This window comes from Melitaea cinxia, chromosome 8, assembly GCF_905220565.1.
Source record: "Melitaea cinxia chromosome 8, ilMelCinx1.1, whole genome shotgun sequence".
NCBI lineage: Eukaryota > Metazoa > Arthropoda > Insecta > Lepidoptera > Nymphalidae > Melitaea > Melitaea cinxia.
In genome coordinates this window covers 7,667,631-7,683,732 of record NC_059401.1, presented here as the reverse complement: position 1 = coordinate 7,683,732, position 16,102 = coordinate 7,667,631, and the positions used below count along the sequence as shown (strand labels likewise).

The 16,102-nt window shown below is 34.3% G+C and overlaps 1 protein-coding gene across 1 annotated transcript; it reads right to left on the bottom strand.

Moving 5' to 3' along the window:
* Positions 1-7,396: 7,396 nt before the first annotated feature.
* Positions 7,397-10,207, bottom strand: LOC123655849. The gene has a single exon (XM_045591599.1). It carries the CDS (start codon positions 10,205-10,207, stop codon positions 7,397-7,399), a length of 2,811 nt encoding a protein of 936 aa, XP_045447555.1.
* Between the last annotated feature and the right edge of the window lie 5,895 nt (positions 10,208-16,102).

Genomic DNA, 16,102 nt, shown 5'->3' with positions numbered 1-16,102 from the left:
ATTCTGTTCTATTCTGTTCTGTTCTATTCTGTTCTATTCTGTTATGTTCTATTCTGTTCTGTTCTATTCTGTTCTGTTCTATTCTGTTCTGTTCTTATTCTGTTCTATTCTATTCTGTTCTATTCTATTCTGTTCTGTTCTATTCTATTTTGTTCTTTATTCTGTTTAGTTTTGTTCAAATTTCAAGTCTCTTACTTCAAAAACATAGGACTTTCATACAAACTACCAACCCCTGTTTTACCCCCTTAGGGATTGAGTTTTGTAAAATCCATTCTTAGGGATGCTTAAGCCTTATAAGGAGCCTACCTGCCAAATTTCAAGCTTGTAGGTGTTATAGTTTCGGAGATTTCGTGATGACTAAGACAACCTACCATCCCCCGTTGTAACCCCAAAATGGATTTATTTTCTAAAGATACATTATTTGGATACCTTCTCACCATCTATAGAGCATACATTTTAAAATTCAAGTCTCTTACTTCAAAAACATAGGATTTTCATACAAATTTCTAACCCCCGGTTTTATCCCCTTAGGGGTCGAATTTCGTAAAATCCGTTCTTAGCGAATGTCTACGATCTATAAGGAGCTTACCTGCTAAATTTCAAGTTTGAAGGTGTTATAGTTTCGGAGATTTCGTGATGAGTGAATCAACCTACCATGCCCCGTTTTAACCCCAAAAAGGAGTTGATTTCTAAAGATAAATTATTTGGACACCTTCTCATCTTATATAGAGCATACATTTTAATTTTCAAGTCTCTTACTTCAAAAACATAGGACTTTCATACAAACTTGCAACCCCCGTTTTACCCCTTCAAGGGTCGACTTTCGTAAAATCCATTCTTAGCGGATGTCTACGTCCTATAAGGAGCCTACCTGCCAAATTTCAAGTTTGTAGGTGTTATAGTTTCGGAGATTTCGTGATGAGTGACCTTTCGCTTTTATATATATTATATATATATATATATATATACCGTATATATATATATATATATATATATACATATATAATATATATATACGTATATATATATATATATATATATATATATATATATATATATATATATATATATATATATATACGGTCGAATTGAGTAACCTCCTCCTTTTTTGAAGTCGGTTAAAAAAGCATCTTATATCTTAAAAGTGTGAATTGTAATCATCAACGTTAGAAAATACATCATATAATTAAAATTTTGTGTCTGTATGATAATACAGCAAAAGATATCCCTTTATGGAGGAACTTCGGATAAAAAATTAGTTCGATTGAAAAAAGTAAAAGTAAAAGTTCACTGACATTATCTCATTAAAAGAATTCCAAAGTACCCACTATACTTGGATATAGTATCATTATAACTGCATTGATTACATACACAATGAGTGGACGCATTTTACTGCTGGTAGGTATACTGCTTTACATGAAGTAACACTCGTATGTATGATGCGCTTACATAGTGCTAATTAGAAAGAAGGTTAATAAAGACGATTTCATGAACTTGTCAGAATGAAAGTGTGAGCTAAGATTTTTTTTTTTAACAAGCAATTACTTCTAATTTAAGTAATGAAATTAATGTGTAGGTAATATATTATTAGCATACTGATATCCTTCTAAAAAAAGCAAATATTTATATCTAATTACAAAAACTTACCTACTTCATTCATTTAAAAATTTAAACATTTTATTGCCAATCTTGACGTACGATAAAAAAAACTTCTTGTATTATAAAAGTCATGAGATTTTCATATATATATTATTAATTTTATTGTTTGATCTTTAGGAATGTTGGTTTCCCACGGTACAGTGATCTCTACCAAAATAATATGTTTAATACGTCTAGAAAAGAGGAATATGTCAGGTCTGGATGACGAAACACCAAAATCCTCTAAGATTTTATAGTGCTTGTCATATGTATCCATTAAAATAGTCCAATCAGGTGCCGGTGCCGAAAGGCTTGCTTTTAAAGTTGACAGTTGAGTCATCCTTTATACAGTTAATTTGTCGTTTATTTGCGGTCAATCCTTTTTGGGCTCTAGCTACTGAAAGACTTACTGCTTCAAGTACTCTATCATGTCGACGTGACTAATAACCCCCCATCAAGCAGCACCTTGCAACCTACCAATAAGTGTCTAGCAGTACCTATTGCCTTACCACAAGAATAGCAAGATTTTCCAGAGGCTTTCCCCCATCTTACTAGGTTACTGTGGTCTGGAAGGGTTATTTGCAAGGCATTAAGATAGAATTTTAATAGTGCAGGAGACCAATCATATAGTAGGGTGCGCCATTTCAGGGCTAACGGGATGCAGAACTCACCTATGGTTAACCATTCACTTTGTATTTCCAAATTCGTTGCATGCACTTTATAGTTGTCATTTTCATCTTGTTTCAGGAAGGATTTTATTATTTCTCGGTCTTCCTTTTTCTTTGCAGAACCCAGTCCAGCTCTATTAAACTGTGCACCCGCCATAAATTGTTTATGAAATTAAAGTCTTAACTCAAGCTCTATAACATTGTCTTCTGGTAAAGATGAGACTATTTCATCCTGGGATTGTCCCAAGACATGCATTTTGGTAACTCTGAGATGTTTATAGAGTTTCGATGGCTTCTTTAACTTCATCCCAAAACTGTTTTTATCCCTAAATAGAGTTGAGGAGTCAGCTGAATGTGCTATTCCGAGCCGTAACTTCAACAACTTTATGACGTTTGCATCTAGTTTTGCCAGGAGGGTTCTACCTATGTCATATAGGAAAGGCCAAGTTAGATGTGACGTAAGACAATTGTCGTATATCCAAACTTTTTAAATGTTGCTTAGCGGTATGTATATTCACAAGAATATTGAATGTTCTAATGTAAATAGTGACTATCGCAGTATAAACACGAGAAAGAATATAATAAAATTGTAACTCCAAGTTTCCGACTGCGCAAAGTAAACGTCTCCTTGCTCAGTTATAGTATTCGTATGTATAATAAAATCCCACAAACAATTGTTTCAATATACAAACAAATTAAAAATAATTAAGTAATACAACGTAGTCGTTTATTGATTAATTAAGTATGTGCTGTATAATGATAAATCTAAATTTGTTTTACTACATTGATAAATAGAAATGAGAAAGAATGTTGTTTCATAATCAATCACATTTCATAAATATCTATTTCAAAACAAAGGTGTCGCTTAATCTTTTTCTTCTATAGTTTCTATTTGCTTCAATAGCCTTAGGAATGTTAAAAAAATTTTAATCTTTTGGCTAATTTTCCACCTTGCTGTATTTGAAGACTGATTTTAGCCTAATTCTCCCCATTAAGTAACCACTTTTTTTCTAATATTATGAAGTCTGTCGCAATTTTAAGACTAATTAAGAAATCATATTAAGGTCACCTGTTTAGATTTTTAATTAAAAGTTGAAAATAATCATTCAGGGAACGTTAATTTATGGCTTTTGACCTACATTTTCAAAGCTACGAAGCTGATTAATTTATGCAAAAAAGTACAACTCATGCAAATTCAGTTGCAAAAATAAAATTCTAAAACATCTTTTTCTTTTTTTTATTAGATTTTTTTTTTAAGATGGTCATGTCTGAATTCCTCAAAAATCGAAAAAAAAATCATAACTCCTAAACTATAAAAATCGCGGAACATACATGGTGGTGATTCAGATACCAGACAACATACCGGACCCCATTTTTTGTGACGTCAATTGACCGGCCACCTGTATCCATGTAATTTTTAGGCCATTGACTAGTTAGGTACAAAGGAGGTAGTTTATAGTTAGTCGACGTCCGCTAAGAATGGATTTTTCGATAGAGCCGGATTAGGGAAGAGAAAAATAAAATTCATTATTAAATTAAAGAAAAGAAAGGAATAGTTAGATAGTTTTAGCACTTGAAAATTGAACCATAAGTGTAGTACAAAGTAATACAGTAGTTAACAAATCTATATATTAATATATGAAGCAAAAACGTTGTACCCCTTTTTGCGAAAATTGTGCGGCCGGAGGAGTACGTGTGAAATTTCGCAAACTTATTCTTTTATATAAAATTCTCGTGTCACAATCTTAGTTACCATACTCCTCCGAAACGGGTGGACCGATTTTTATGAAATTTTGTATGTATATAATGTAGGTCTGAGAATCACTCAACATCTATTTTTCATACCCCTAAGTTATAAAGGGGTATACATTAAAGGGGTTAATAACATATATGGAAGAAAAAAAAACGTTTGCGGGGTCAGCTAGTAATTTATATAGAAAAGGAGTGCAAATGCTAATATTTGTTTTAATTTCGCATAAAAATACATTCAAACAATAAAAAAACATTACACACACTACTATGTATTTGACACACACACACGCATAATTATATACTCTTTTGTTTATTATTATAGAAGTTTTTGACAATAGAAACTTAATAATGGTCAAACTCATTATTTAAATTAATTATGGTCGAATTTTGACCACTGGGCGACCACTAGTATTGATAAATCTAAAAATAACGTATCACATTTGATGAAGTCTTTATTTCCATTTCATTGCAAATCGATGTTGCTCTTCAGAAAGTTTCCAGTGTAGAGAAAATAAATAGAGGACAGCAATTTTCTATTTCGTTTTTATAGTCAGCTCTGTAGATGATATGTAGATTGGTCTATACACATAGATTTTTAACCGACTTCAAAAAAAGAAGGAGGTTCTCTTTTCGACTGTGTTTTTTTTTAATGTATGTTACATCAAAACTTTTGACCGTGTGGACTGATTTCGACAATTTTTTTTAACCGAAAGGTGGTGTGTGTCAATTGGTCCCATTTAAATTTATTTGAGATCTAACAACTACTTTTCGAGTTATATCTAATAATGCGTTTTTACTTGACGCTTTTTTCTTCGACCTACGTTGTATTATACCGCATAACTCTCTATTGGATGTACCAATTTTGATAATTCTTTTTTTATTGGAAAGGAGATATCCCTAGTGTGGTACCATGATAAGGAAACCAGGATATGATGATGGGATCCCAGAGAAATCGAGGAAAACTCTTGAAAATCCGCAACAGTTTTTTACTGGGTGTACCGATTTCAATAATTTTTAATTTAATCGAAAGCTGATATTTGTCATGTGGTCACATATAAATTTTATTGAGATCTGATAACTACTTTTTGAGAAATCTTTGATAAAGCGTAGTTACTTGACTATTTTTCGTCGATCTACGTTGTATTACTCGTCGATGTAATTGAAGTCCGTTTTTTTTTCTTTTGCGAGCAAACACAATTATTTATATCGAACTTGAGAATAATGCTCATTAAATACCTATGTATAAAGTTATATCTACGCTTTTTGTTTTACGAAATAAATTAAGTATATTTCACTCGCTTTTTTCTTTGATAAATGGAATAACTTATTTCATTTTGCTACTTGATGTATCAGCTATATTCAATTCATTTGGCGCGAAGAGAGGAAAATTGGAATATAGGACACGCTCCGTCAGGTACCCTACTGCCCTATATTATATAAGAGCCTAGCGACAAACGTTAGGTGTCAATACTGAAAAAGCTATTTGCAAACGAAGTTCTCAAAAAAACAATGAATATTATATTTTATACTTGATTTCAGTAATATGTAAGTAAATAAACAAATAAAAGCAATTGTCGATTCGCTTAAAAAAAAAATTTGCTTTGCAAAATTGTGAAATATATCATCACAATGTGTATCATCACTATTTTTTTAGATACATATATAAATTTGTTTTTATTATTTACTGTCTACAGTTCTGTCATTAATACATAACTAATATATAATAAAGAGTTTAATAGTTTCGTTGATAATTATTTATAAGTATATAAAAAGTATAAATAAAGAAAATTTCCTTGTCAGTGAGTAGATAATTTTATTTTAGAAAAAGATATTTGATGTCTAGAGGCCAAGCATTATCCTAACAATGAAAACAAAGAATAATAAAGTGTTAATTAATGCATTGTTCAGACAAAACGGGACCGTAGACGCTTTTGGCACGCAGGTAACAGTACCTCCGCGACAATGTCACACATATTACAATTAGTAGGCTAATAGGATACAAACTATTAATTACTACAAGAACAAATTAAGTCAGGCCTTGTTGTGTTTCAAGTTTTGTATTTGTACATCATAATTATAAGTATTCAACATACTTACAAAAAAATATCAGTGTGCTTTAGACCACACGATTGAAGTAAAAGTTCTTTAACTCCATTTAACTTATATCCCCTTTCAACTTCCGTTCGCCGCGCCTGATCACAGTTTTTGTAACGCTCTCGTCACGCCTTCACCAGCTTACTCCCCAAGTCGAGAGTGCTTATTAAGAAATGCATTATACGAATCTTAAGTACGTACCCACAACTCAAAAAAAATTAGGATTTAAATTAATACAATATAATTTGATTTGATACAATGAAAACAAAGAAATTGATATTACAATAAAAATTATAAATAAAATAGAACAAATTTAATTAATCAATTCATCAATACAAAATTAATACAATAAGAGCCAAAACTGATACAATACAATACATGATAAGTGAACGTTATAAAAATAAAATTTAAGTTTTAATTTAATTTTATAATGAGAATCAATAAAAATAATAATATAATATAATATTAGGAATAATACAAAAAAAGAGAAAAAGTTTTAATTTCTTAAACCTTAGACACCAGTAAGCTCAGTCACTAACTTATGAAACAGTTTAGGGTAGTTCGAGAAAATGTCTATAACATTACTATTAGAGACTTCTAAATTGTGGATCTTGTTATAAATCTTTAGAGTTCGGTTAAGAGGGGAAAACTGGCCTAAATTTGACTTTGCACCTTTAATTTTAAAAGGAGGTTTTATATGTCGTTGCGGTAATTTGGGGATGACAAAATTTAATAATAATATAATAATAATAATAATTTCTTTATTTCAGGTAACAATTGACCCATAAAACAATTCGTCTTAAACAATTCTTATAACAACTAGAAAAATTAATGAATGTCACGACAATTTGTAAAATACAATAATAAAATAATAAAATCACATTAATAATAAACAATACCTAATACAAATAAATAATTTTAACAATAATTTCATTATATTAAAACTAAAACAACTAATTACAACAACACAATGTCAAATATGATATTTAATAAAATAGATGTGCATACATATAACGGACACGTAAATTTTACTATTTAAAAATAAAAACATGTACCCAATAAAAACATAATATAAATCTAATGTATTGTTCACTTCGATATCTAAGGCAAATACAACTTTAAAAAAAAAAAAAAAAATAAAATTAATAAATGTCACGACAATTTGAAAAATACAATTACAATAATAAAATCAAACTAATTACAATCACACAATGTCCAATATGAATAATAATAATAATTAATATTTAAAGCTTTCGCTCCGGCATTTGTATCGCAAGGTGTCTATCGCAGCAATGCCGGAGGTAGAAGCAGTCAAAACGCTCCGCGATCATCTTCAGCACACTGTTTTGGCTGCCCCTTACTCTACGCACAAAAGATGCGCATCGCTTACGCATGGTGGTGTGGAAGCAGTCGGTTCTTGCGTCTGCAAACATGCCTGAGGCGCTGCAGCATCGGGGCAGCCCCAACAGTATCCTGAATGCATTATTGTAGAGGACACGGAGGTCACTGTATCTTTTCTTTGTGTAGTCAGCCCATAAGCTACACGTATAAAACGAGGTACAATATGCTCTAAAAAGTGTTATCTTTACTTGGGCTGAGCAACGAGCAAACCTTCGAGCTAACATGTTCGCTCTAACTGACAGTGCCCTCAGCTCCCTCTCAATGTCTGCATCATCCTTGAGACAAGTAGTAACTATATGCCCTAGATACTTAAATTGCTCCACCATTTTTAAGGGTACACCAGAGAGAAGCACGGGTGGGCTATTCGGGGGGCATTTTGTTCCGATAGCCCCAAAGACCATGCATTTGCTTTTTAAAACATTATATTTTAAGCCATGATAACACGCGTAATCCTCACATGTCTGTACCAGCTGTCTCATTCCACTGATTGACGCACTCAGCAGTACCATGTCGTCCGCATAACTTATATTATTTACGCATACTCCATCAACATGACAACCGACATGCTGCCTGCTGAGCGCGACGATCAGGTCATCCATGTAGAGGTTAAAAAGTGTTGGAGATGTTAACCCCCCCTGCCTGACTCCACATTCGAGCCGATACGGATCGGACATTGTCCCCGCCCATCGAACGCTATTGGTCTGGTTCGCGTACCAATATCGAAATATATTTATAATTCCCTGCGGTAAGCCAACTCGCTCGAGTTTCTTCCAAAGTAAATCATATACGACCAGGTCAAAAGCTTTAGACAAATCGAGGAAGTACGCGTACACAGGTGTCTTGCGACTTGTGTAATATTTGACGGTGTGCTTAAGGCACAGTATAGCACTCTCTGTAGACAGGTGAGGGCGAAAACCGAATTGATTATCGTGCAGCTTTATGTGTTTTCTCAACTGCGCGTTAAGCAATCCGTCAAACACCTTGGCCATGATAGTGGCAAGCGATATCGGCCTGTAGTTATGTTTGTCAGCAAGGTTACCAGTTTTATTTTTCACGACAGGAACTACTACCGTTTTCATGAGATCATCCGGCAGGTAGGAATGACCCACGCAGAGTGAATAAAACAGAGCCAATAGCTTAAAAATAAGAGGTCCAGCGTGCTGGAGATGCTCAATGCTGAGTCCATCGTGGCCTGGAGACTTACCTCTGTCCATTTGTCGTATAACTTTATATATATCTTCGGGAAGGAATGAGATCCTATCACCTTTCTCGTTCATGTCAGCATTGTGCACCTCCATCATAGGACCCACATGTGACTTAACACAAAAATTTGCCCTAAAGATGTTAGCTATGTCCTTGGGCGCGCTTGAGCCATCAACGCTCACCGGTAGGCCAGGCCGTAAATTCGTTTTACTTGTCTCGCGCCAGAATCCACGAAAATCACCATTACAGTGTTTCTTAACAAGAATATCCATTCTTAATTGCTCCTGGTGATCTTGGCACCATTTTAATTGTGATTTAAACTTTCTTCTACTTTCAACCATCTCGTGATAAATAAGACCAGATTTAGGTTTACCATAGAGCACCCATTTCGTGAAACTAGTCCTGGCCACCCGGTGAGCGTCGCTGACGTGCTTGTTCCATCCCACCACGCGCGAGCCACCACCGAACCGTCTCTTACTCCCACGACTCACCAACGCCGCCTCTCTCAAAGCAGACACAATGTCCGAGTAAAAACCGTTCAGAATACGCCTGTGATCATGGCTTTTACAAAAACAGTTACAATTTAAAAGGTCTGAAGTAATGTCAATCATTTTTAATCGATCGTTGCACTCTTTTGTATACATATCCACTTGCTTCTTATCTCGAACACCCCATAAAATATTTGTATTAATATGTTCAATGTCCGGTAAAACAGTAGGGGTAAGTGATGTTAAGTTACATGTTATAACAAGTGGATAGTGATCAGACCATCGAGTGTCATATTTAATGTCTACATTTATCACAGATTGCTTAGCCGAGTAAGTTGTCAAACAATGATCTAACCAACTAGTAGTTCCGTGCACGTCACTTATATACGTGAACGTATTCGAATCCAAACCTAGTATATCTACGTCCAAACATGACCACTGTTGTTCGTTACAAATATTCGTAAGTTCATTATAAAACAAATTACCCGGATCCGCATTGAAATCGCCCATTATAAACACCGATTCAATTCCCTGCTCGTCAATAATGGCATTAATTACACTTAAACAATTTATAAATTCGTCCAGATTATCATCAGAATTTGTAGGCATGTAAACACAAATTATTAAAATCGGTCTCTCACACAATCTAATCTTAATAGCACAAATACGTGGGTTATCACATTGTATCACTGACACTTCTTGAAACGCACTGTATCTATATAAAATTGCGACACCCCCGTGTGCACGACCTCGTAAAATATTCACAGACGTATCCACTGCTGATGTCGCTGTGTACCCAAAGCCACCGTCTAGAGTTCCGAGGTATGGAATATCATGTGGTAGTAGCCAGGTTTCCTGGAGACATACCACACCACACGTCCGACACAGGCTCCTGACATCATCCACGGAGCGCTTAACACTCCTACAGTTGAAAGTAGCGATCTGAAGAGGGCTGCTATCCATTATGAGTTTTGCTCGAGCCGTACACAGTGTCGTTATAAGCACTAATCGTTTTTCTGTTTTTAAAATGTACGAAACGACGGAAAATTACACCCACAGGCCACAGTTTTTCATCCATGTACTTAGATAGATTATGCTCTGATATCAAGAACTTGTATGCTTTGTGCCCTCTATTAGACTTCATCATTATTTTCTCAAGAACTACTGTTTCCTGCGTATTATTAAAAAACTAACAATTAAACTAACAATTAAACTAGACAATATGTTAGGAGTATCTAAAATTCCATTGACGAGTTTATACAAAAATTTGATGTCATGCAGCTCTCTACGATGACGAAGCGATTTAATGTTAAAGTGAGCTAGGCGATTGTTGTAATCAGGCAGATTTCCAGCCATGTTACAACTATAGGACAAGTGCCATAAAAATCGCTTCTGTACGCTCTCTAAGCGATTAATATAGATACTGTAATGTGGATTCCACACAACACAGCAATATTCCAGAATACTACGCACGAGGCAGGTGTATAATGTAACTTTAGTTCTGGGATTCTTAAACTCCTTACAGTTGCGCAGAACGAAGCCCAACATCCGAAAAGCCCTATTTACAATATCGTCTATGTGCAGGTTAAAACGTAATTTACTATCCAAGATCACTCCCAAATCACGAGTGTGGTCGAATTCATTTAGCAGAACATGATAAATGTGATAGGTTCTGGTTAGTGCATTTCTTTTCCTACTGAATCGCACCACATGACATTTATTCGGATTCAAGCTCATTCCGTTCGCATCACACCACTCCACCAAATTGCTCAGATCACTCTGCAACGAACGCACATCCTGCAATTATATGGATGTATAGACGATACATATACCAAATTTTTTTTTACAATGTTTGTCTGTCACTCTGTCTGTCTGTTTATTCCGACTAATCTCTAAAACGGGTGGACTGATTTTGACGGGACTTTCACTGACTGATAGCTGATGTAGTAAGGAGTAACTTAGGCTACTTTTATTTTAGAGATTTATTTATTTTATAACTCTACGAACTGAACGATAACTTTTTTATTAAATTACATGCGGAAGAAGTCACGTGCACAGCTAGTAACGAATAAAAATGTATATAATTATAATGTTACTAGCTGTGCCCGCGTCTTCACTCGCGTTGAAATCAGTGTGTCATAAAGTTTTCCCGGCAAACTTTCAGTGAAACTCTCATCAAAATCGGCTTAGCCGTTCCGTAAACCTTCCTCTTGAAGCCCTCTCTCCATTGGTAAAACCACATGAAAATCCTCTCAGTAGATTTTGAGGGAATCGATCACATACACTTTTGGGGACTTTTTTTATAATACACTAATTGTTGCCCGCGACTACGTCCGTGTGAATGAATGAATACAATTCTATTAAGATGTTTAACGCAAATTATTTTTTTATTTCAGTCACTTGAAATGCTTATCACACTAGTTACTTTTTAAAAGGCAAAATTTAGTATAATTTAATAGTTATTTTTATAAAATCTCTCTATACACCACATTTTTGTATAAATAACATATCAGGCGAACTTGTGGCTGCTGTATATATTTCATACAAACTATCAACCCCAATTAAATCCCCTTAGCGGTGGAATATCGCAAAATTCGTTCTTGGCGGACGTTTACTAACTGTAATCTACCTCCCTGCCAAATTTCATCTTTGTCCATCCTGGATGGATGGACTATCACGCGGTTTTTGGGTTCTCGTGATGAATGAGTCAGTGACCTTTCTCTTTTATTTATAATAAGATACATTATTTGGATATCCCCTCACCATCTATAGAGCATACATTTTAAATATCAACTCTCTTACTTTAAAAACATAGGACTTTCATACAAACTTCCAACCCCCGTTTTATCCCCTTAGGGATCGAGTTTCGTAAAATCCGTTCTTAGCGGATGTATACGCCCTATAAGGAACCTACCTGCCAAATTTCAAGTTTGTATCGTTTTCGGAGATTTCGTGATGAGTGAGACAACCTACAATCCCCCGTTTTGACTCCAAAAGGGAGTTGATTTCAAAGAAACATTATTTGGACATCTTCTCACCATCTATAGAGCACATACATTTTAAATTTCAAGTCTGTTACTTCAAAAACATAGGACTTTCATACAAACTTCCAACCCCCGTTTTATCCCCTTAGGGGTAGAGTATCATAAAATCCCTGACCTTTCGTTTTTATATATATACACGGTCGAATTGAGTAACCTCTTCCTTTTTTGAAGTCGGTTAAAAAAGGTTATTGTGGTTTATCTTTAAGATAGACATATACCAACGCGGACTTTTTTGTAGACCTTTTTAAGGTGTACAATTCTGTAGCACATTATATTGATCTATTTCGTAGGCTTCAGCAAGCGTTTGCAATTTAAGCGCACCAAGTGTTTATTAACGACATCACATTAGAAACCTCTAAAACTATCAGTGTTCCTCTACTATATTATGCATGTATTATATATAGTAACCGTAACCTGGGTGACCAAGCTTAGCTCGGTATTTTTAGTAAATCGTGTTTTTTGAAAATCATATGTTAATACGAATTACATATTGACAAAATATGAATAATATTTTTCGATTTTACCGACATATTAATAAATAATATGAACTGCTTATTTAAATAAAAAATCATGAGTGCAATTAGAAAAAAAAAAGAAAAAATAATCAATTTGGAGATTGGATTTGAACCGTGGTCTTCTCGGTATATCCCGACCGATTGATTTCCCACCTGAGCTATGACAACTTTGTTAACTATTGCGAAATGTACCTTTGCATTCTTACGATATTGTAGCCATTTTTTCATTGCCTAAAAAAAGGGATAAAACGACATTTGCTAAAAATGAATCTTAGCTATATCGATTTATCGCCCCCGAAATCCCCTGCATACTAAATTTCATGAAAATCGTTGGAGCCGTTTCCGAGATTCAGATTATATATACAAGAATTGCTCGCTTAATAGTATTAGATAAACCTATCTTTAGAATCACTCTATTTACTAAAGAAACTCGCATCAAAATCCGTTGCGTAGTTTTAAAGATCTAAGCATACAGACAGCGGGAAGCGGCTTTGTTTTATACTATGTAATGACAATTGTACATACCTACGTATTTTAACATTAACTTATTTACATATATGAAAACGGAGAATAAATGACGCAATTCAAAAACAGCACAAACCGAAAAGTTAATCTTAGATAAAATAAAAACAATTATATTAAGACAACACTAAATATAAAATGAACCATCGAAGATTTAACATAAATTAAATTTTTTGTTTGATTCAAATACTGTAAATATATATATATCTGTGTTAAGTTAGTTGAATTGTTGTAAATTACATTGTTTCTATTTTACTATTATATTATAGTGTATAAATAAATATATAAATAAAAATGGTACTATTATTTTATAAAAAACTCTATAAAAGGCAGTACCTCCCTCTAGCGTACCTAAGTTTTGTTTCAAAACGTAGGTGGACATAACCATCAGTGTTCCTGTCTCCATATTAAATCCATCTCAAAAAAATAAAAAATAAAGGTTGAACAAACTTTTGGTGGGGACACGGAGAGAATAGAAAATGTGGGAACGAGGCCCGGAGTATTGTTGTTAGACATTCATATGCCACTCCACTCACCCATTGCCGGGACATCCGCCGCTACTTCCGCTGCCAAAGATGGTGGATCTTTGAACGTCTAGTTCGTTGACAGGGCCTATCGATGTCCCCAATAGTTTATCATAACAACGGCACTAACATTTTGTAACAACAAATAAGCGAAAAGAACACTATCACCACACGGAAATTTCATTTGGGTGATGTAAATATTATTAATTTCTCCGAGCGAGGCACACAGCCGATGTGGCCGATGAGCTCCGTAAACTTGCGTCTAGAGCGTCTTCAGTGGCTATTTTTGATGTAGAAGCGCGTTGGGAGCTGTTTGAAACGCCAATGTCTAGCGCATGCACGGAATATGCAATGTCGTCAGCCTTGATGTTTATATCGAGGATTGGTTTACCTATATTGTTTTTTTTTTGTGACTTTTTTACTCTTTATTAGTTTCAAACACAATTATGAAATCTTTGCAAACTGTAAAACTTAAAAGACAATAGGTATTATCTAGTTTATATTGTAGTTAGAATAGTAGGTACAGTATCGTAGTAGGTACTAAGTGTACATGTTTATGTATTTTAAATGATTATGTACATAAAATTTAAATATTGTATTTATTTACCACAAAAAATGCCTTATAAGAGAGAAGTGAAGTGACATCATTTAAATAAGGTTGTTGTTTTTATTATAGTAAAACAAAGCAACCGGTTTTTATGCAAAAATATAGTTTGTTGAAGAGTACCTACCTAACTTTTACCTCAATTTTTTACCTCGACTGAAGCTGCTAGTTGACATATTAATCAATCTTGTAATTAATTGTTGAATTGTTTATTGTAAGACTATAATAATTTTTTGACAGATTATTTTTTCTTTTTTTTAATTTTTTGGCCAATACATAACAAATACACTATACTTTGCAATTTAAGTACCACGAAAACCTCGCGGGTTTATCTGGGAACAGATTAGATTATATTTAAATTTTATTTATTTAGTTATATTATTTTATCTTTAAAAAATTAAAAATACATAATATATATTAAAAAAAAAAAACAATATTATGCATGTAATTAATGAAACTGACAATAGACGAACGTCAAAAGCGAGCAGTCAATATCATAACTTACATTTACTTCTTGCATAACCGATCGTAAAAATTTATTAACACTAAAATTATTTACTTATATTGTTTAAAAGTTGAACTTCTTTTATTATAGTCATTATAAATTTACTAAAGTTACGACGAAACTAAAACGGTCAAATCAAACCACTCTATAACATATATGTATATCTATAACGTATATATATATATATAGTATATAAAAAAAATCTTTCAGTGTTAGATAGCCCATTTATCGAGGAAGGCTATATAATATTGTAGTACCTCTTTTTAATTAAATTAACGTGGGTTAAACCGCGGGGCACGTCTAGTATATCATAACTTTTTATTTGTTGGATATAGTTATGCGTCAAATAGCGTTATCCACAACTGGTAAAACACTACACTAGAACAAAGAGTTTGCTAGTTTGTCTTTTCACGTGGGTGTCGTAAGAGTCACCGTCCGTCGTAAAACCGTCCGATGGCTTGACAACCATCCAACTGCTGGCTTTCAAATACTTTCGCACCGAAGACGCTGCTGCCTGTCTTCGGTGCGACAAAGCCAGCCCTGCGATCACCAACTCGCCTGCCGAACATGGTGACTATGGGCAAAACAGATGAGTTCATGCCATTTTTGGCGCCAACTTGTGGAGACTTGTGTCCAGCAGTGGACTGTATTAGGTTGAATGTTTGGGAAAAATACGTGAGTATACGACAAAAAAATTGGCCTTCAGTTTCTTCAGGCGGAAGTGTGGTCCGGGTGGTGCTGTTCTTCAATAGAAGCAATAAGTCTTTGTTAAATGAATTACAGACCGATCTCACTACTGAACCACATCTATAAGCTATTTTCGAGGGTCGTTACGAATCGTCTTGGCATAAGACTCAATGAATTCCAACTACCGGAGCACTCTGGGTTTCCAAATGGCTACAGCACCTTAGACCATATCCATGTTGTTCAGTGGATTATTCAAAAGATAGAAAATATAATCAGCTGTTGTGTATGCCATTTGTAGACTACGAAAAAGTCATCGACTCTGTCGAGATCTAGGCTGTCCTGGATTCTCTGCAGAGATGTCATATCAACTGGCAATATATTGAGATACTGAGGCGTATGTACAACGAGACCAGAGGACAAGATCAATTTTTCCTCGGCGCGGGGTGATACACGGAGA